Source organism: Pelecanus crispus, chromosome 2, assembly GCF_030463565.1.
Source record: "Pelecanus crispus isolate bPelCri1 chromosome 2, bPelCri1.pri, whole genome shotgun sequence".
Taxonomy (NCBI): Eukaryota; Metazoa; Chordata; class Aves; order Pelecaniformes; family Pelecanidae; genus Pelecanus; species Pelecanus crispus.
In genome coordinates this window covers 34,371,604-34,393,172 of record NC_134644.1, presented here as the reverse complement: position 1 = coordinate 34,393,172, position 21,569 = coordinate 34,371,604, and the positions used below count along the sequence as shown (strand labels likewise).

The 21,569-nt window shown below is 38.2% G+C and overlaps 1 protein-coding gene across 1 annotated transcript in view; it reads right to left on the bottom strand.

Moving 5' to 3' along the window:
• Positions 1-15,547: 15,547 nt before the first annotated feature.
• The window catches only part of AHR (aryl hydrocarbon receptor), a 64,084-nt gene continuing 58,062 nt past the window's right edge, over positions 15,548-21,569 (bottom strand). The window contains exons 10-11 of the mRNA XM_075706529.1: positions 19,737-21,003; positions 15,548-15,703 (exon numbers count right to left, since the gene is read on the bottom strand). Coding sequence (XP_075562644.1) covers positions 15,548-15,703; positions 19,737-21,003 — 1,423 coding nt within the window. The remainder of the gene's footprint in view (positions 15,704-19,736; positions 21,004-21,569) is intronic.

Here is a 21,569-nt window from a genome sequence, read left to right as displayed (position 1 = left end):
AGTCCTCTCTCACCACTCACCTCTGCTCAAAATCTCTTGCTCAAGCACCACAGCACCCCTGCCCCAGTCCTGCTGTGCATGTCTTCATAACCACCGTCTCAGGTGCTTGGCAACTGAATTTCTACCTGGTTTTGGAAGTCCTGCTGCTGCCCCGTGTGCCCTGACTTTACATGTGCTGGCCCATCACTGTTGCTGCTGCCCAGCAGCTTCTCTGGCTGAGCCTGACTCTGTCAGGAGAGAAAGGACCAGAGTACTTCTGTGAGTACATCGAATGAGCTACATTTCTTGGAATCTATTTTGACATATTTGTGAAGACAGAAAAAACAGGAAATGTCTAGTAAAAAATGAAATATAGGTAATAGGACCCAAAATTAGTCTACATTTACATTTACTACTTTACATCTTATTTTTAGCCTGGGACTGAAAATTGGATAGATTGATGCAGGAGGTCATAGAATCACAGAATATCTCAAGTTGAAAGGGACCCATAAGGATCATGTTATATCCTAGACCTTCCTTTTTCCATTTTGTGGACAATGCACAATTCTTCCACTGCAGTAGGCAGAGGAAGTGACCATATACTTCTAGTTCCCTTTTTGGTACCTAAAAGAAGACTATGAAACTAAATGAAGTCTTTTCTTCCTCAACATAAGCCAGTGGCTCTCAGCAGACAGCAGAATCCAAATAAATGGAATAAATAATGAAAAACACAGAATCAAATAGAAGAAGGGGCTTTCACAAAACTAATCAAAGTGATGGGGAAAGAGTGCTAAGTGAGTCAAGGGGATGAAAGTACAATATTATGCTATCATTACACTAAACACAGAGAAGAAGTCTGAAGACCTGACCCCACCTAGCATTTGTCGGGACCCAGATGTCAGAATATATCTGTGATGTTGAGAGTCTGGCACACATGGTCAGTGGCTGCATGACTTCAAAGGACAGTCATGCTGTGTGTAGGACCTCCAGGAAAATGTGACGTACAAAAAAACCCCTTAAATAAATGACCTTTCTGGCAAAGATCACATTGGTATTTCAGGTAAATCAGACTGTGTTTAAAAGAAAATGCAGTAAAACCTTAATGAATGCCTCTGCAGTTGGCATAAAGCCAAGGAAAAATGCTGTACCACTGCTTTTCAGAGAAAGTGAAGTTATTATTGATGGGTGTGGGATAATTATTATGCACTTCTTTGAAGCAAGTTTTTCAAAGGCAATTTAAAACATCAGGTAAATTGCACGTGTTTTAAAAATAAAATACCTCTTTTATTGACAATACACACATTTGCCCAGGAGGAAATCTATAAAAAGAGCAAGTTTATTGGAAGAAGTGACAGGAAGGTTTTCTAAAGATCAGGACTCTATAAAATACAATACTTTTTTTTTTGTGACTTTTACTGCATCTATTCCAGCAAGCTGATTTCAGTGGGAATTTGGTTCCTGTGTATACATGTGTGTGTGTGTGTGTTTATATATAGAGATAAAACTGCCTGATTCCCCTATAAGCCCAGACCTTGGGGAGTGATAGGAGTTCTCAGCCTCATTCACTTCATGGGAGAGATCCAGATTCTCAGTACACTACCTGGTACCTCTCTGCTTATATTTTAATTTTTTTTAAAGTAAAATCTTCTCTTGGATAGATAGTCTGAACAATTTAATCACTTACAACAGCTAATATAAGGGCTCATATTGTGCATATATCCCAGGCAAGCCTTTCCACAGAGTTCTCTGAGTTTTTGAGAGAGCAAAAAAACTGTGCAGAACCGTCCATGGAATTTTTAGCCTGGTCAGCAAGCTTGTCTTTGGCCCTCTACCTCATCTGCAAATAGAAAGACTCTTCAGAATGAGAAATAGGAGATAAGAGGGAAGCAGTTATGGCAAAGCTTCTATGGGAGAAGTGGATGCATCATCTATGAAAAATATCCAGCACTGTTCCAGCTAGCTGATGCTACCCAGATACATGCGAAGCATATGCTTCAGGGATCACAATCAGCTTTAAAAGTCTTTGCTTCAAAAATATCTCTTCAGAAATGTTCTTCCTCCCTCACCAGGCCAGAGATTTGGAGGAAGAAGAATTAGCATAGAAAACTGAGCTGAGTGCCAGCAGTTCCAGCAGAGCTGAAGTGCTATGCTCACTGTATCTGGCTTTCGTGTCTGCCTAAGGCAGCCTGGACTGGTTGCTGTAACACCCAGTGGTACTGGCAAACAGCCTGTACCGTGTCACTGTAAAAGCTTTCTGGTCGACTTTCTTATCCCTTGTCACAGAGAGGGGAACAGGCAAGACGCTACTGGCAGCAGCAAATGGATGATTCCCAAGGTCTTTTGCTCACAGAACATTTACAAGCAGGATGTAACCTAGCTGAATGTGTTGGATAATTGATCAGAATGGTTTTATATTGAAGGCTGAGCACCAGAGGCCAGAACTGATGTGCTATCATGTGGCCACCTTTGGACAAAAGCACTGCATTTTCTTTAGTGAGATGAGATTGGCAGTTTTTTGCACATATAAATGTAAGTTGCTTCTGCGTTCCAGATGCTTTGGCGATACAATGGACTTTTTTAAATTTCAAAAACTTTTATCAGTACAATGTTAACCACTGGTGAGGTTAAAAGGACTTTGACCTGGTGATGGATTAGAAAGATAAGATGTTACTAAATTCAGTTTTGCCCTCCTGATTTCCAGGTCTGTGAGATGGTAGGGAATTCAAACTGTTTGCCTAATAATGTGCTAAACAAATCCACATGTTGATCATGTCAGAATGTAAAAGAGATGTAATTCTTTATTAATTTTTTTCCTCCTAAGTGCTCCTCAACAATGTGAGGATGCCACAATGTGGCAGTGATTCATATGCCTGGCATAGGCATCAATCTGTTCTGGCCTACCAGCTGCTGCTCTAAAAGGTTGTGAGATTGCTTATGTAGATACTTTGGCACTAGATGCCTGTGCTTAGGTCCCTGAATATCTTCCAGTATGTCATCCACTGATGTGGGTAGGAGATTGAATTTACAAGTTCAGGATTTCAAGATTTATTTGTGTAACCACTAGCTATGTGTACCCTGAGTAATTAAATGGCCGATCTTGATCTTATACCTTAGTCATGCTCTTGATATTCTGTAAAATACAGAAGAAAGCTACATCTAGCATTACATCTTGTAACAGATCCTTTCCCTTTGCAACAGTGAAGTATTTCAAATAGTCACTCTTCATTCCTCGGAGTTAAGAGTAAAATGGATGATGACATTATCGCTGAGCGAGAAGGAGAAGATGCATACCAGTAAGACTGTGTCAGTAGATTGCTAATACAGCAAAGGTTTCAATTTCTCAGTGAAGGGCAGGGATTACATTCTTTGCAACTAGACAGATGCTGAGAAGAGGCTGAGTGGCTGAGGCAAAAAAATAGAAAGAAGGAAAAACACAAAAGCCGATTTCTCCCCTTGCAGAAAAGATAATCTTCCAAAAGGTGTTTAGAAAATAAAGTACAAAAATCTTTCTATTGCCTCAACCACTTTAAATAGTATATCATCATTCATGAAAAGTAACTGTCTAATGGACCAAGTAGTGGCAGGACTGAATGTGGAAAGAGCCCTGGTTTTGTTCTAATGTGATATTTTCTATCTTCTCTGCTCTGGTGCCAAAAAGATTGCAGCGTAGATCAGAAAACTAAGGTTAAAAAAAGCCAGAACAGTCAGTGTTTTCCAAGCTTGATCCATATTCATTTTTAAAATGGGCATGAGAGCTTTTCTGTGTTTTATATGAATGACAGTCATCTCCAGCTTCAGATGCAGTAACCATTATTGCTGGAACGGGAGCAAAATTAGGAGACCCAGAGGTGAAATTCAGAGCCAGAGACTGCCAGAACTGTTTTAGGTGAATGCAGAAAGTAGGGTTATTTTCACAAACATGGCCTATTTTCTACATGGATAGGCAGAAGTGATTTCTTTCCTGAGGCATATAGTTTCTAAGTACAGTAGGCCACTTCTAAACTCACCTGTCAGCTTTAAACAAGCTAATTTTCTTACTTTGCAGATTGAACTAAATCGACTGTGACGGGGCCTCCAGGTGAGGAAGAACAGTCAGGGTACGGACACAGGCAGGAATGGTCGGGAAGACAGAAAGTCAGTGGGTATATCTAACTGTGTGTTTGTTTGTTTTTCCCATAGGCCAAAAGGATCCCACAAAACATTGCAGAAACCTTTAGAAGCAGCAAATACAGGATTTAGATGCAATTTTTGTAAAGAATCTCAGATAACTTATGCTGCAGTTTGTCAAGTTCCATGAGATAAAACACTATCGTGAGCAAAGGAAGACGTATGTTCAGCTGCTATGAGAGCATCTTGATGATAGCTGAGAACACCCACTGCAGGCTGAGATATGACACACAAAGGCTGTCAGCTAGGGAGTAAACACCTTCCCTTTCCAATCTGTTTGGATGGGTTTTGAAATGTTTGGGTGAGTCACATCCAAAGGTTTTGTATGGTTTTTCAAAAAGACATGAAACCAAAAAGAAAAAGCAATTTGGCAGGCAACTAGGAGCCCTTTAAAAGCACGCAGGCAAGCATCCACTCTTGGGCTGTGCACACATGTTTTTCATGTGTGAAAGGCCCCACTCATGGACTAGGCAGAGTCATGAATAAAAGATGGGAGAAATCCATTAAGTCATATAGATTGTTCCCAGAGTACAAGCTAGCTCAGTCTAGGTCTGAGTGCCCTACACAATGGCACCTCTAACTAACCCCCAAGGGACTGTCACTGGATCTCCTATTACTCCCACAACCTTCCTTAATATTTTGGTCTATCTTTCTTTCACCATTTTATCTAACAGCTCCCTGCTGCATCCTCTTCTGTCAGAACAGTTCTCCCTTTCCTTTTTATCTTTATTGTTTGGAAAATGCAGATTGTCACCTCTTTCAAACTACAAAGAAAAAAAAGGATTCTTAGGGATGGAGAAAGAGACACTGGATGGGACATTTGACATGAGTTTGCAACATAATGCTCAGCAAAACCAAACCAATACAAATCTGGCATGCATAAGGAATTTCCTCATAAAAAGAAGGAAGCAAAAAGATTTTTCCCATGTATGTTTGTCTCTAATACAATGAAAATTTGATTCAACTAATGTCTCTTTGTCCAGCACTGACATAGTGGACTGTATTCAGTTTCAGGAAAAAACCAAAACCCTCAAAAAAATCCAGCTTGCTAAAACAAAAGGATTTTGGAAACACAATAATAAAAACAGGCTTCTGTTACAAGGAAAAGGAATGAGGATTTTTATTGAAGAACTTACTTTCTTTTGAAGAAAAAATAGTAGCTGGTCACCTGCCACTTCTGCTGGATTGGTCTATTTCTTTTAAATTTCTCTTCATACCAACTATTTTATTGCATGTTTTATGGAAATACCAGTCCCTGAATACACACTGTTCAACTACAAAGCGACTAAGGGTAATAGTCAAGAAATATTTTGTTGTGTGGCTGTCTGGGAGGCAGTATGCTGAGACACCTACATAACAAGACTAGTAGGAAGAAATCAAGAGCAGGAAAAGATAGGATGAATGAAGGGACATCTTTCTCCCAGGGAGAGCTTGTACAGGCTGATCGTGCTCTTGAGTGAATAGGATTTACCACAGTTGCCCTAGTCAGACAGACAAAGCTTTTATACAACAAGGAATCCTGTTCTGTTGGTGAGAGGAGGGAGATGATGTAAGAGGTCTTTGCCTCATTCCGTGATTCACTAGTATTATTTCTGTTTACTGATGGAATTGATTAAATTTAATCAGGTGATGTACTTCTACTAAAGGCTTTGCTGTGAAATAGCAATTTTGAAGGTTCCTGACTGATAAGCAGAGAGTAAACAGTCTGATCGCAAGCTATAGAAAGCCATAGGTCATAGCTTGTTTATGCAGCTCCCCAGGAAACACTCCAGAAGAACGATGACAAGCCTTTACATGAGCAGGGTAATGAGCACAATATAGCTGCAATTCACAGCACTTGACTATTTTTAGTTTCTAGTGTGCCTAAAAAGCAGGCTTTGAGACATTAAGAATCAGAAAAATCAGAACAGGATGCAATTTATCCTGCAAGACCAAAAATGTTAGCCTAAAGATCTCTTTAATGTGATCTTAATGGCACTGTACTGACATTCATCTGATATGAATGATTTTATTTAGGCAGACTAACAAAAAAAATCTTAAAAGCCACAGAGCCTGCACTGTGGTTACAAATGAGCATGATCTCAGAAGCAGATAAGTAGCTGATTTGCTCCCAAATGTGCAGGATCTCAAAATACATTCATGGTGGGTGAGACTGTTTTAATCTCCAGCCAAGAGTTACTATTTTTCCTTCTTCTGCTACTAGGCAAAATGTGCCTGGACATTTTACAGTGTGTCATAAATTAAAGAACACCAAAGGGACCTTTCCTCTTTATTATAGCAATCTACACCGAAACCACAGTCTGATTTTATATTGTAAATAAAACAACATATTTGGTTTCTAATTCCAGCAAGCTGAGCAGCTAGTTGTTAATGTGGCTATGAAAAAGTATTTCATGCACGATTTAAGAAGCTGAGTGTAGGTAATTGTATCTGAAATTATACTACTAAAAATATAGTATGGTAAAGGAAAGGTCAAATACTGGCTCTTGAGGGATGGAAGGAGGCCCTTCATCATTTGTTGCATGCTATTTTTAAAGTAGTGTTTCTCAAATTTTGGGTTACAACTAGGAAGTTATAAAAGGCTTCAAAGAGGTAATGGGTGGAAGAAGTATGTGGAATTTCTATTCCTCTAACATGGGGAGTGATGAGGGAACATGAGTGGGCTGTAATACCTGGCTGGGTATGTTTATCTTAGCCAGGGAATTGCTACCTACCTCTCCCTGCTGGCACTGGCTTGGTTCCTCCCAGGCAGAAGAATTGACTCAGGGCTGCATGAAGACTGACAGGCGAAGAAGTTGAGAAAGACTGCTTTGAGGGAAGACATGACTCAGAAGCAACTGGCAATGTGAGCACTGAACTATCGCCTTGAGTCTGGCACTGGGGCGAGGTCCCTGTTCCCAGCACACAGCGGGCGGAGGAGGAATGGTGATGACAAGGGACAGACCCAAGACAGGTATCCTACTTGCCAACGCTGCGGTAAGACTGATGGCCAGGGTCGGGGGAGGGGGGGGGAATCAATCTCTCCACTAAAGGTGAATAAAGGACTATTATGCAAAAAATTCCCTGTATGCTGCAAAGTAGGAAAAGCTGTTTAAGCTAACACGTAAATGCGTATGTTAGATGTCTGTGTTATTTTCAGTGTTACCTGCTCTGAGTTGCCATAGCAGGAACCACTCACCAATGTGCCAGGGTAAAGAGAGTGACTGGCAGACCGAGGCATGGAGAGCAGCAAGAAGTTGCAAAGAACAGTAGCAGAGAAGCGTGGCAAAGCTACAAAAAGCAGGTAACACAAGCAACTTAGCAGCTGTTCAAATTGGGTCATGTTACTCAACAGGCTTTATCAATTGAAGGCTGCCACTTAAGTGATATTGCAAAGTGGACAAGAGTTGACCCAACAGTTGCCACATCAGAGGAAAACAGACTCTAAAATAGTTTGGTATTTGCTTTAGGCATTAGGTGTTATAAATCACCCTGTTTACCCAACTTGTTGGAATTTTCTTCCCTGCCTTAAATACAACTGTTAAGTGGTCTGTGTTTGCAAGCAGGGAAGTCAGCTCATTTTGAGCATCAAGTAATTCAGATTGTTATTCCAAGTTCCTGGGTGGGAGCTCAACCGGTGCATTTGTTGCGATGCTCTACATTTGAATGCAGTCCTGCTGCCAGTAAAGCCCTGGCGGAAGGGTTGTGCTAGAACCACGAGACTTGCATTGAAGGGAGTCACCAGTTTCTCCACAATTGTCTCAGACTAGTCTGATGTAGGAGCTTACAGTCAGCTCTGGGCTCTGTGGTGAGCAGCACTTAGCAATATGGCTCTCCCCGCAGTACCTATAAAGTGTTTGAGAGCCTTGGCAGCAATTCTGAGCCATATCTTCCCTTGCGTGTTCTGTTAGCAACTTCAGCTGCTATGCAGCATCACAGCAGGAGTCTGACTACCTTGTTCCCTGAGGAATCAAGCAACTTCTCCAGCCATGAAGCAACCATTCTTGCTACACAGACTCCTATAGGCTATCTAAACTCCTTGTCTGCATTTGCCATGTGGAAGCAACCTACCAAAGTGATTTGAACTGACATTCATACTATACTTTGGCCCTTTCTGCAGAAGCTAATTAGCTGTCTTCATTAGGAAGCAGCAGAGGCCACAAACAACATTTATAGCATCTAAACGATAAGCTCAAATTGGTCTTATTCTGTTAGCATCTATTGGAGCAGATTCTATACAATGTTTATATGACTCCTGAGAGTAGGCAGGCAAGTGTGTCCATTAATACACAAATACCTTACTTTTAAAAATAAATAAAAGAACTGAAAAACATTCCAGTGGTGCATCTACTCAGATCTGGATCTTTTGCTACATGTTTCACTTTTGTCCAAATTTTATCATTAGAGAGTAACTGGCATGCTGACTTCAGAGCATTTTGAACTTCCACAAGTTTTGAAGTCACAGCTGAATCAGAAAATTGGTCTCGTTCTCATCTTTAGCAAGAAACATTTTAAATGCTGGTTTTAGATGTTTGCAAAACAAGGAGGGAATGGAACCAACTTGATGAATGTGACTTCACACAGCTGTATCTGGGGGGAAAAGCATGACTTTAGAAGCATGTTAATGGGGTTTATCTACATTCTTTTAACTGATCATTTCCATATATCTGCTGCTTAACAATAATATTCTTGGTCTGAAGTTCCTGCCATTGTTGTTTTACCTAGCAATATTAAAATTGAAGCATTAAGTTAGCAAAAGTTTCTTTGCCTGAGAGTTTCCTTTTACTTATTTTATTAAGAACTATTGAAGGACTGAAGGTAGACTTGAGCTATAAAGCTAAGCACATAAAAGTTTAAGTGCTGATTGTAAGTCTAGGTCTGAAGTTTAATGCAGATCCTTCTTTATATTGAATGAGGTGTCGCAGGCTGTTATTAGCTTTTCAAGGTTTGATTAGATGCCAGTGTAATTAAAACATTCTTTGGCACATGATCATGTGCCTTCATGATCACAGGCTGCTCTGTGTGCATGCATGTGCATGTTACACAGCAATGCTACCACCACCCACCATGGCCTCACAAATGCTGTACCATTTCATCCAGTAATTTTAGGCACTTCTACAAGCAAAGGACTGCTCTATTTTCTATAATGATTGGCATGACTGTGAAGCCCTGAGCAGCTCTTAGCATTGTATTTGAAGCTCTACTGGTAGAAAGTCATTCTCCTCTTCTCTACAATTCCATTTGTAACTGGGAAGAGCAATTTGCAGCTTCCGTAGAAACAGGTCTCAGAGACACTGATGATGATAACATTGATGACAACTTGGAAAACATGTGTTTTAAAAAAACATTACAGCAGCATGGAAAGCTGAAATCAAAGGCAATAACCTCCCTGATAAGATCATCTATAGCATATTTCAGCTATAGAGATCCTTCATCTACTGCAGATGTAAAACCAAGCATGAAGGTCAGGCCAGGTTTTTTTTGCTTAGGGCCTTTTATGTTTAAACCTCCATTCAGAATTGATGACACTTCTCCCCTCAAGAGAATGAAAAAGATACTGCTGAAGAGCAGAATGAGTGCCCTAATTGCTGGGCCACAGACTGCCCTGGGCACCCAGCACCTCCTACTGAAGAATCCAGCTGTCCTAAGTGAATGTCCTAGCTCCTAGACAAAAGGATACACCCCTTACTCTCTCACCCTCTCAGTTATTCATGAACTATTTGTACCAAGTGGAACATTTTAAGAGAAGAGTTTGTTTCATTTCAGGTTATCCTACGAACCACTTTAGAGACCTTGTTTTCATTCACATCTTAACTCCAAACAAGGCAGAGGAGAGAGTTAACTTGTGTGTTTTGCTTGCCCATTATTTCATTGACAGAGGACTTTCTGATTGCTTTCTGTTGGACAAATTTGTTCAGTATGTTCTGAAACCACTTACTGGTTTGGGCCCCACAGAGATGCAGGAAACACCTGGTATGAAACTTTGGTAGCCACGTAGCTCAGTGTTGCCAGGATCTGAGTGGTTATGGAGAATCAAGGTAGTTGGCAGCTAAGTAGAGACTTTGAAGATTTAAATTTTGCTCTTTGAAAAAGTATGGATGAGGATTCAGAAACTAGGAAAGAATACAAATACCCTCAGACATCTCTCAAGTACATTAAGGGTGAGACCATCCTCTCTCTTTCTGCACTTCCCTCTCAAAATTTCACTGACTAGTGTTGCAAAGTAAATCCAATAGTTTCTCCTGATTTAGGTCTTACTTTTATTAGCAAGGAGCCAATTTCCTCTGGCTCATACCACCGACCAACAGATGCCCACTGCTCCATGTTAAGAGGGAAGTCTTCATGTCCACAGTCGGTGAAAAGGGGAAAATTTGATCAAAAGTTTTTCTCTTTTCCCTTGTCATTCTGTAAATACAGGAGGAACTGTTATATTGAATATTATTATTATGCAGTATGAAGGATTCCAATTAGCCCCAATATCCCTCAGGCTTCCTCTTCTATTTTTATAATTTTTTTTTTTTAATAATGAAACTTCTCAAACTTATTTGTATGGGTCTTAGACATCCAGACAGTAATGATCACACACAACCTTCAAAATGGTGTAAAAAAATATGTTGGAGTTAACTTCTGAATATTGCTTATACTTTTATTTGTAGCCAGGCTGGATTCTAGAGAAGATAAGAGCCTGTTGGCTTCAGCATAAATTATAAAACCCACAGTAACTTCAATGTTGAGGAACCCCTCCCTTTCTCAAAGGCTGTCTATTTTGGATACTAAATTGTATATAGCTTTGTTTAATGCTAATAACATTGCCTGCTGGATCTTGACTAGAAAGGTTAGGTTATAAAGAAGAAGTCTCATTATCCCATAGAGTGATCACATCTTTGATCTCACATCTTTGGTTGAGTCTTTGAAAATTTTGCACTTAGCTGCTGATGCCTTACTATTATGGTCCTTTTCTACTTGTCAGGAAGATCAGCTTCAAGAGATAAGGGGATGTATAAAATGTAGGTTCACCACAAAAAAAAAAAAAAAAAAAAATCAATGACCAAAACTTGCTTGAGAAGAAGAATGGATTTTTTCCTGGAGAGCTGGCTCAGATTCCCTGGTAAGCAATCAAAGTGAATATTGCTCACTTGGAGGTAACAGAAATTAGAGAGGGAAAAGTGGACAGTGGCCCATGTTGGAAATCATTAAATATTCAGGTTATGCAGAGTATATGATAATTTCATTATTAGTTTCAGATGTCAACTTGTATTCTGGAAGTCTAAAGCTGTTTTGGTCTAGTGTTACTTATTTAGCACTAGAAGTGCCAGCTTGCAGGGTAGGAAGCCTAGGCAGAGAGGGAAGAAGGCAGGAAGATAATTAGTCAACTTAATCAATGGACAGAATAAAAATATTAAAAGTGGAATCAGGCTCTTATTCTAGATAACTAACTTAATAAGCTAGTTCTCAGGTGAACAAAATCACCTGAGAATAAAAACAGCTCTCAGTTTAAGTGTGAGAGTGGGAAATGCGGTTCCTCACTAAGAAAATGCATCTCCAAAAGAGCTATTTGGGAAAGCCTCCCTCTGACAGAGCCTCAAGTAAGATGATGACTTCCACAACAAACTGCCTGAGCTTATGACACAGTGGACTACTGCAGGTTAGGTACCACCATGGTTGTTAACGTTCATGTTGAATTAGAAATAGAAGTGGAATTCCATAAATCATAAAGAAAATGCCTTAGACCAGAAGAAAGTATCTCCCTCCTCCAAACAAAACTGGACAGTGAGGTCTTACACTTCTGGGAACAGGTTGATATGTGGCTTGAAGGTATCCTTTTAACACACACAACAAACTACAAAAAAGGATGGCCTGTGTTGCTTATATTATTGCCTGATTATTTCCAGATGTTACTTAATAGATTTGCAGCCTTGTTGAATTACTCTTGTATCTTAGCTTGTCTTTTTGTGCTATGCAAGAAGAGTAAACAAGAGGACATACATACAGAGTTCATAGCCTAGTACTGATCCTGGATAAGACGTGTCTTAATACGTTACAAGATAATAGCATAGTTGAAACCAATTAAATTCTTGTCCATCGTGTCACTAAACCAAAGAACTTTTGTAAATTTGGTAAACTGCATAGGGGATTACAGTGAAACATTTGATTCAGATTACAACTGATTTTAAAAGATTATCATGCAATGCCAATATAGCACACAGGAAACAGTAATATCAGTAATTAGAAATAAACTAAAAGAATTGTTTTCTTAACTTAAAATCACTAATTATGTAATAGTAATAAAGAATAAATAGGTTACCAATGGCCAGCTACAAATCTCAAAACAGAAAATGCTTCTTATTTTTAAAAGCAGCTATGCAGAAATCTATTCCTGCCTCAGTACTGTTCAGCTGTGGATTTACTGTGAGTAAGCAATGAATATAGAAGCCTTCCAACTGCTAATTGTGGCTTACTATTTACAAAGTTTATTTATAAACGCATTTTCATGCAAGTATAAAATACTAATTCCATGGACAAATACACATTTGTTCACCACTAAATTATATACATTGTATTTGCATCTAATACTCAGAGAAGTGCAAAGTCCACAGTGATGTAAATAACAATAGTTTTGTAAACTATTAGATGATGAGCTCTCAAAAGATATTAGTAAATGTATAGCGTATCTTTTTGTATACTGCTGAAATCAAACATTTTTGCAGTAAAAGAACATACATTTCAGCTACATTCAAGTGATTATTTTATTACCATACATTATGTCTTACAAACTTTGCCGGAGATGAGCAAGAGCGCTACAAAACCATACCTTAACGCAAGAGGTGTACTGCATGGTATGTGCAGGCATAGCAAAGGAGAGATAAGAACTGGAAAGAAAAACAAGCTAAGAAAACTTGTACAAAAATGGATAGTAATACTGACTAACACTGGGTTATAATCTTACTTATAACAGACCTGAAGGGCTAATAGAGATTCAGTTTAGAAACATCTGTGCACTGTAGGTACAGTTTTGTGCAGATCAAGAGTGCACTAATACAGTCAATGTTGTACACATAACATAATGCACAAAATACGCCGATATGCATATAAACAACTAATTTGTTTACAGTAAGTAGGGCAGCACAGTTGTACTGCATCCTTGGCACTTAGTGATAGGACAACATGTATTTGGTTTAACTAAATTAATAAACAGGATATATACTGGTTTGTAAGATGTAAAACATCATTATCCCTTTGAACCTTCTGGTTTTACAGCATTTTTCTAATTTTCAAGTTCAAATGCAAACATGATACACTGGCTAGATATGGAAGACGTTTCAGATATTGGCTTAAAACAAGACCTTCAATAAAAAAAAATGACAGAATCACAAATTAATTCAAATGATATTAATTAAATCTGTTACTGATGTCTTGTGCTGAAAACAAGATCTGAAACGTTAAAAAAACCCAACCCAACCTTGTAATACAACCCACAATGTCTTTATGGGCTTTTCCTGAATAGTAATTGCTTCCTTAATGTCCCTTTCATATATGGTAATTTCACTTAAAAGACCTGCTGAAGTTACTAATCTGAAAAGGTGTAACTCAATTAGAAGTTTGGCCTAGCACATCATATCACATGGAGTAGAAGAAAATATGCTCCTCTTCAAAGAAAGCATGTTTCAGCTACAAAAGGATTCCAATTTTAAGTGATTGTCCTTGTATGAAACAATATTAACAACCATCTGGAGGGAGCCAATTTACTTTTGCCTGTTTTAAAGAAACTGGCTAAATTGCCATTTTATATTATATATAACAAATGTAATAAAATTGTTCTTAACATATAATGATGTAACACTTTAAAATTAACTGGTTTAAAATATTTTACAAAGACATTTTATTATATATGAACTATACAACACACAAGAGTATGAAATATTTTTAACATATACACATATCTGTATTTTTCACGTAGATTATTATTTTGCACCAAACATTGGTGTCTGCAATTCTAACAATCCTCTCAGATAAAAACAAAACAAAAAACCAGAACATTTTTGTGGATGTGGGTTTTCTTTTTTGTCCTGAAAATAAAAACCCGTTACAAGGAGAATTTCTCTAATAACTTTTTTCTTTTCCCAATTTCATATTTTGCACAAAGCTTTTCAAATGGATCAACATACATAAAAAGAATAACCTCTCTGTACTTTGCAGTGCAATTTGCTAGGGATAAAGTTTAAACCAAAACTGACCCTTTCCCCACTATAAACATTGAAAACTGCAGTCAAAGTAAACGTCAATACCAATCACTACTGATACTCTTTTCCCCCTTATTTAAAATGCAATCCTTTTCAATATCCATTTTAATGAAAGTATTTGCATAGAGCAGCCTTGTATTATTTCTAAAGAACATTATGAGCAATTTAACACAAGATAAGGCACATGTTTTTCAGCATTAATAATCTACAACTAATCCTGAGGATCTGTTCCTCCCCCTCAGCAAAATCTGCTTTTTTAATATACCCTGTACTACCTGAAGAAAGCAGAAAAGCAGTATAAAATAAATCAAAACTCTTTAGCTGAACTAAATTCAGAACTTTAATAACTCCTCATAATAGTGTAACAAATCCACAGATAAAGAATTAAGTCATTCTCTAAACAAACAAATTGGGAGCGTGGGTGGGGGGAGAAAAAAGATACAGCCAGTAGCACTGTAGATGTTAGATAAAAGTTCGCATAATATGGATGACATTTCTAGTGAGTTTTGCTAAAATAAGCTCCCATCAGAAACAACGTAGTTAAATTGTGAGGCACTTAAGGTTGACGAGAAAAGGAGGAATGCAAGGGGTCTGTTTCATAGAAAACCTGAAGTTGCATATCATATCCTTGTATTAAGCCTTCTATTAAAGTGCTAGAAATGGAGACTTAAAACAAAAGGATTTAAATATGAAATAAGTGATTAAAGAGCTTAGTATGCATTAAAATTAAGTGCTTTTGATTCTCATGAATTCAGAGCTTTTTAATAGTTTTCAAAAAATAAAGTCTGGAAATAATCCACATGTGAAATCATCTTCCTTGTGCCATTGATGCTATTTGTAAAGTGCCCAATTATTTTCTAAACAACAAAACCATTTGCCTTATCTTATGTTGTATAGCATGACATAGCCTGTAGTACATATGTAATCCATACTGCAATGACACAGTAAATCTGATGGAAAACAGCACATGCATACTTTTAGTCAGAAGTTTCAATTCCACCTGTCACTCTAAAAAGCCAGGTCTTGGATTACATATCCACCAGTATATAGTGCAACCAACCTCATATTCTCAAAATGTAATTTAGCTGTTAAAGTCCAATGCTCAAATATAGACTTATCAAGCTTTTCCTCAGAGCAGCCTGACACCCAGACAAAATCACAGATGGAGCTCTAGATCTGAATCACATAAATCCACTAGATGCCAAATCTGAGAAGGATCTGGGTTCTGTCGGATGATGAAGAGGCTGAAGATGTGTGGCAGTCTGTGCATTACTGATCACATCTAACTGAGAGGGATACGCTTCATTTACATTTCCTCCATTGAAACCGTTTTGGAACTGGCAGGGAAAAAGACAATATAAATGATTAGTATGGGAAACCGATTTATTTCTAAGTTTGAAAAAAGTCCCCATAAAGCACAGATTGGATGAAATAATCTTAAAATATAATGAACAGCTTTAAAACTTTTTTTTTTCACGATGACTGATGAGAAGTTAATTTGCATTAGAGTAGGGTCTGAATCATCATTGAAACTTACCCATGTTGAAGTCTGTGGGAGTCCTACTTCTGGCTAAGTAAAGAAACATCACTATTATCTGAAGTGTAATATAGTTTCCATTTGTAGAAATTACAGTCTGACTGAACACTCCTAATTTCCACATCCAGCTGTTACATTTTAAAAGCAACCTGTTTACATATTTTCATGTCTGCAATGGGATGCAATGGGATCCAGACTTTTCAGCTCTCCCAGGAATGCACATGCAGTCCTATTCGTAACCTGAAGGGTACTGCATTCAATCTACAGGCTGAGCTGTCACAGGGTGGGCTTTTTTGACAAACAGTCTTCATATTGACAATGCCAAGTAAGAGCAATGAATGGCATTCATCAGTCTTGACATAATTGGTCATAGAATTATTTTAATCATCTGATGGAATGCTTCCTGTCATGCTATGGAAAAGTCGCTTTACACTATACTCCATTCAGTCATGCAAAGAAAATACAACACTATTTTAAACATTTCCATCATCTCTTCGTGAGTAGGTTTTATCATAAATAGTCATTCATTCAAAGTTTGTCCTTAAAACATATATTATACATTCATTCATCTATCAAAACATGCTGGTTGTTGGAAACATTTTTCCTTCTACAAAAAACATTGAAATTTGACTAACTGTGCACAGTTCTAAGTTTTTAACAAGACTATTAGCCATGTGAATTGTTTTTAATCAAAGTTGCCATACTTTTAAAGACAGCTACAATAACATAAGCTAGGATTACTTCTGACAGAGGCAGATTATTTCAATATTCTTCATTAAGAAGATGAGCATACTCATTAAAATTTCTCAGAAAGTTCTCAACACAGAATCTAGTAATTAGCAAGGTTTCTCCTGTTTAATAAAGGAATACCGACCTTAAACAAGCAACCAAATTATCTAAGGCCTTTCTGCCCTTCTCCATCACTGAAAGTGTTTTTAGACTACATCGGCTATGATCCTACTACAATTACAAGTTAGGCAGAAGGTCAAGGCAGATGACCACAATAGACCCTTCTGGCTTTCTAATCCCCTAGTCTTTTCATGTAGAAATCGATGGGAGTTAGAAGGCTGAGGAAAGGACAGCAATCATGGCTTGCATAGCAACGTCTGTCCTTTCTCCAGACTCCAACCACTGATAGGGATGTCAGTGTGCTAAATCCAGCCGCGACGACTGCCCTACTTTGGCTTGGCTGTGTGAACATAGGCTCAGACGGTAGTATCCTATCTGCTTAGTCGCCTCCTTACTAAAGTTACCAATTAGCAATAAAATCAAACCTTAAGTTTATTATTATAAGCAGTGATACATTCTCCATATTTACAACAAAGAAATGTACATTACTTGCCATCATGGCTTTGGAACACGTGATATTTTACAAGATGACTCCAAGTGCAGCAGCTATACTTCTGACTTACTAGTTACAATGAGTTCACATATTTTAAATTTCTTGATTCCTCTGATACAAGACTAAATAAAACCTCTGTAATATAAGCATATATAAATATAGGGTTATCTTTCCCTGGAGCAATGATGTTTCTAGGTATAAAAAAAACATTTCTACATTAAAACATTTCTCCACTTTGGTTTACATAGAGCTTTCCTTTGCCCTCAATCTACAGAAATGTTAATTGGCAGATGTAACTAGAGGTCAAAACTGAGTACAGTCTGATATAAGAGATGTTGGTTTTTTTCATGTGAACAGTATATAGTAGTATGGGTGCAAAAGTCAATGCTATTTGGTTTAGGAACAGTCTCTTCCCACCCTGCACTGCACTCAGTTGGCATACTCAAGGTTTGGACCCACAAGGACTTGGAGCTAGCTATCAGCTATCTATGATCACTCTTTTACAAAAGGGGTTGGGGGAATAATCCTTCCTTATCTCATCAAGAAGCGTGCTCCTCTTTTAAGCTCATTTGGATGAATGGTCAGCCATTCTCTTCAGGGGTAAACAGGAGCTAATGTGCACATCAGTTCTGCACCAGGCTTCTGCTTATGCGATGCTATCCAGATCCACACAGCATAGGCATACCATAGCAAGAGGGGCTGAATTTGCCTCTGAACAACTTAAGTAAGGACCATTTTTCACAAAGTGGCCTTTGTGGTTTGTTTTTGGTTTTTTGTTTGTTTGTTTGTTTTGGTATTTTTTTTTACAACAAACAAGCCTAATGCAATATTATTATTGCAGCACAGCATTCTAGTAAATATGAAGTAATGGACGTATTAATTTGTTGCATTCAGAGATGCTTAGTCACTAGTCATTAAACTTTTTATAGATAGATGAGAAGAAAAAGCAAGAAAGCAAGTAAGCAAGCAAATAACAAAAAGGGGACATAACAAAAACAATTAAGGCAGCATAACAACAAAATAATCTGTAAAATAAATGAATTTGAAACCAACCATTAAAAGGAAAGAAATGTAATTGCTTATGTGCTGGCTGTTCAAAACTGATGCACCACACTAGTATAGCTTTTGTGAAAAGAACAATTCTATACTATAAGGACGATCTTGGATGCCCCTGGAACTGCTTTGCAACCCTATTATCAAGCCCTATGAAGGACTAATAACACTGACCACAGCCAGGCAACATACAGCCAAGCAGTGTGCAAGCTTGCACACTGCAGTTCGCCAAAGTCACTTCATGCTGTTACAGTCCTTGGGCACTCAGGCAGAAGCTATTCGTCTTGCTGAACTGTCCTGTATTTTAACTAAATTTCTGTAATTCTGCAATTATATTTTTGCCACTAGTGAAACAGTTTGAAAAGGGTATATTTTGTACTTGTACTAAGCATACTGAAAAACTGGGTATGTTCTACTTGCATTCCTCACCTCTGTCTTGTGTAGGTTAAATGCCAGTTAATACTTTAATTCTGTAAATGCTTATGCATGTGCATAAGCATTTGTAGGATCAGTACTTTAGAACATTAACTCACTGAGTTAAAAAAAAATTGTGGCTCTACTTGAGCAGCATTAACACAAATAAATGGTACAATTTAAAGTACTTCAACAAAGGTTATTCAGAATCAGGAACTGCCTTAGTAATTGAATTTTTTTTATTTCTAAGTTAATTTTACCTATGAAGAACTGTGCTTAAAACCGTAGTCTGTGCTACAGCCAGGCTCCTCTCTTCTATGGCTTTTATTGTGCATTCTCCTTGGCACAGTGTGAAAAAGGTCCAACTTATCTTCTGTGAATATAATTTTTTCCTGCTCTTTTGTCTTCAGCAGACAATTTAGACAGTAGCTTCAGGAACTTCACTTATGGCAAAATACAAAAATATTTTTGCAGTATCATCATGTGTAGAAATGCAATAGTTCATAATATTTCATGCTATTTATGTGATATCATAATCTGATACTTTAAGCAATCCTAAAATCATCAAAGAATCTAAGTAGCTAGAGAACACTAACATTTTAAAACAAAGATATTTTTCTGGATCCTTACAACATATTTCATGAAAATGAATGTGCCAGCCAGTATTACTGACATCATTCCACTCCTCTAAAAAATGTATATAAGTAAATTCCAAGCTTTTGACCAATCTGCTTTTCCTTTGCCCCTACTGGGAAAATTACTGGTAGGTACAACAGACTAGTTCAGTCACTCTTGCTTTAATACTGCCAAAGACAGCTACCAGGATGTGGATACATGTACATAAAAACTTGACCAAATGCAACTCTCTCCAATCTAACGAACAGATAAAGCAAGGACATTCACAGAGTGCTAACCCATCAGCTTCAAACTCAGCAATTCAATTATGACAAACTCTGCGTTTTGGTAGCCACCGAAACCAACACGATTCAAAATGCAAGCAATGCAGCAATGCTGTTTACCTTACCTTGTTCAATAGCGTTTGTTGACTTGCCATCATAGGATCATATTGCATTTGATCCACGCAGCTGGGCTGTGCTTCTTGGGTGCACTGGTACATAGAAACAGCGCCTGCATAGCATGTTTGAGGAGTTAGCATAACCGAGTCAGAGTTTATCCCACACTCATGATTTTCAGGGACTTGCTGCAAACAACTGAGAAAATCCTCCAAGTTGGAAGAAGCAGAATAGGTCGATCTGTCAAAACCTGCTACAGGGAAATCCATTTGAGCAAAATTAGAAAGCTGTGGCATCATTGCTGTGGGCTGCTTGTAAGGAACAAACTCTTGCCTACACGCATAAGGGGAAGCATTTACTTCTGATTTGTAAGAGAACTCGGATGCAGTGGCATGCATGCCAGGGAATACATACTGCTGGGGCTGCTGCTCCGAGCAGCTAAGAGGCATGCTGGTGCCAGAGCTCCAATTTGCAAACATCCCATTGACTTGCATATGTTTCATCTTTTGACAGAGCTGCTGCTGCTGCTGCTGCTGCTGCTCCACGAGCTGTTTCTGGTGCTGATGAAGTTGATGTGGATCTAACTCTTGCTGTACCAAGCAACCTTCATTCTGGACCAGGGGCTGCTGTTGGTTACAGCCTGAATATAAGAAGTCAGACTTATTTAAGGAATCCTGAACATAAGTCAGGATTTCATCAGTTATGTCGATATCCCCAATATCATCCACACCAGATAATTCAGTTTTAAAAAACTCCTCATCCTGCTGAATACACTTTAGATCTTCAAAGTCAATACCCAGATTTTTCATGATGCTGTACAAATCACTGGTTTTGTTATCTTGAAAGAGTGCTGCACTGTCTTCAGGAAGCGGAACAGTACTGTCCTGGGAACACTCCATTAGCTCCCGTTTGAGAACGTTGTGATTTCCAGCAGGTAGGAGATTATCTGTCCAGCCACTGCTAACAACACCGCCCAGTTCATCCCTGCTGTCTGCAAAGAAGTTCCGCTCAAAGGAAAGTTTATGTGATGCTGGAGGGCAGAGATACACAGACTCGTCTTGCCTTAACATGGCACCTAGGAGGGAGTTTGGATCCACGGAATCATTGTGTGGCGTTGCTTTGGCTCCTTTTCCCATTGCGCTTTTATTCTTCAGCTGAGAGGGATCCATAAGGCTCGACATAGGGAAAGATACCTCATATAACACAGCCTCACCAGTGGCAAACATGAAGGGCAACTTCATGTTACGCTTCCGTAGATGTTCTGCCCCTTCTTCATCTCTGAAAATAAATCAGCTATATAGCATAATACTGCAGTACTAAACAGTTACTGTAATCTTTTTGCCCCCTGGAATTAATATTAAAAAAATTAACTATTCTATTTGTAGGCATTTTTCAAATTCCTAACTATTCCAGCTCAACTTGGCTGAGTTAAACCAAGAGGCAGATTATGAAATAAGGAGCTTATGACTGTAATACCACCTTTACATATTACATTTGTAATTAAATCTAGATAGCATATGACTTTTTCTGTGCATTATGAGTGGAAATGAAAATAAGTGGGCTTTGTTCCATGCATTATGTTTTTCTTGGCATAGCAAGTAAATGAATACTTCACCACTGAAGTACCTCTTTTTCTCCATTTTACAGACCCCTTAGCAAAAATTATTTAACCTGTGTAATAATGCTGAATTCTGTATTATGTAGAATTTAGTTGAGCACCATAAAGGCCTTAATTTCTTTATGTTATCTGTTGTTTCTTCTACACAACTGCAGTTGGATTTCTTAATTTTTGCTAACAGGGATACTGAATTAAAAATAGGTTGGATGGAATAACTTGGTGCTTG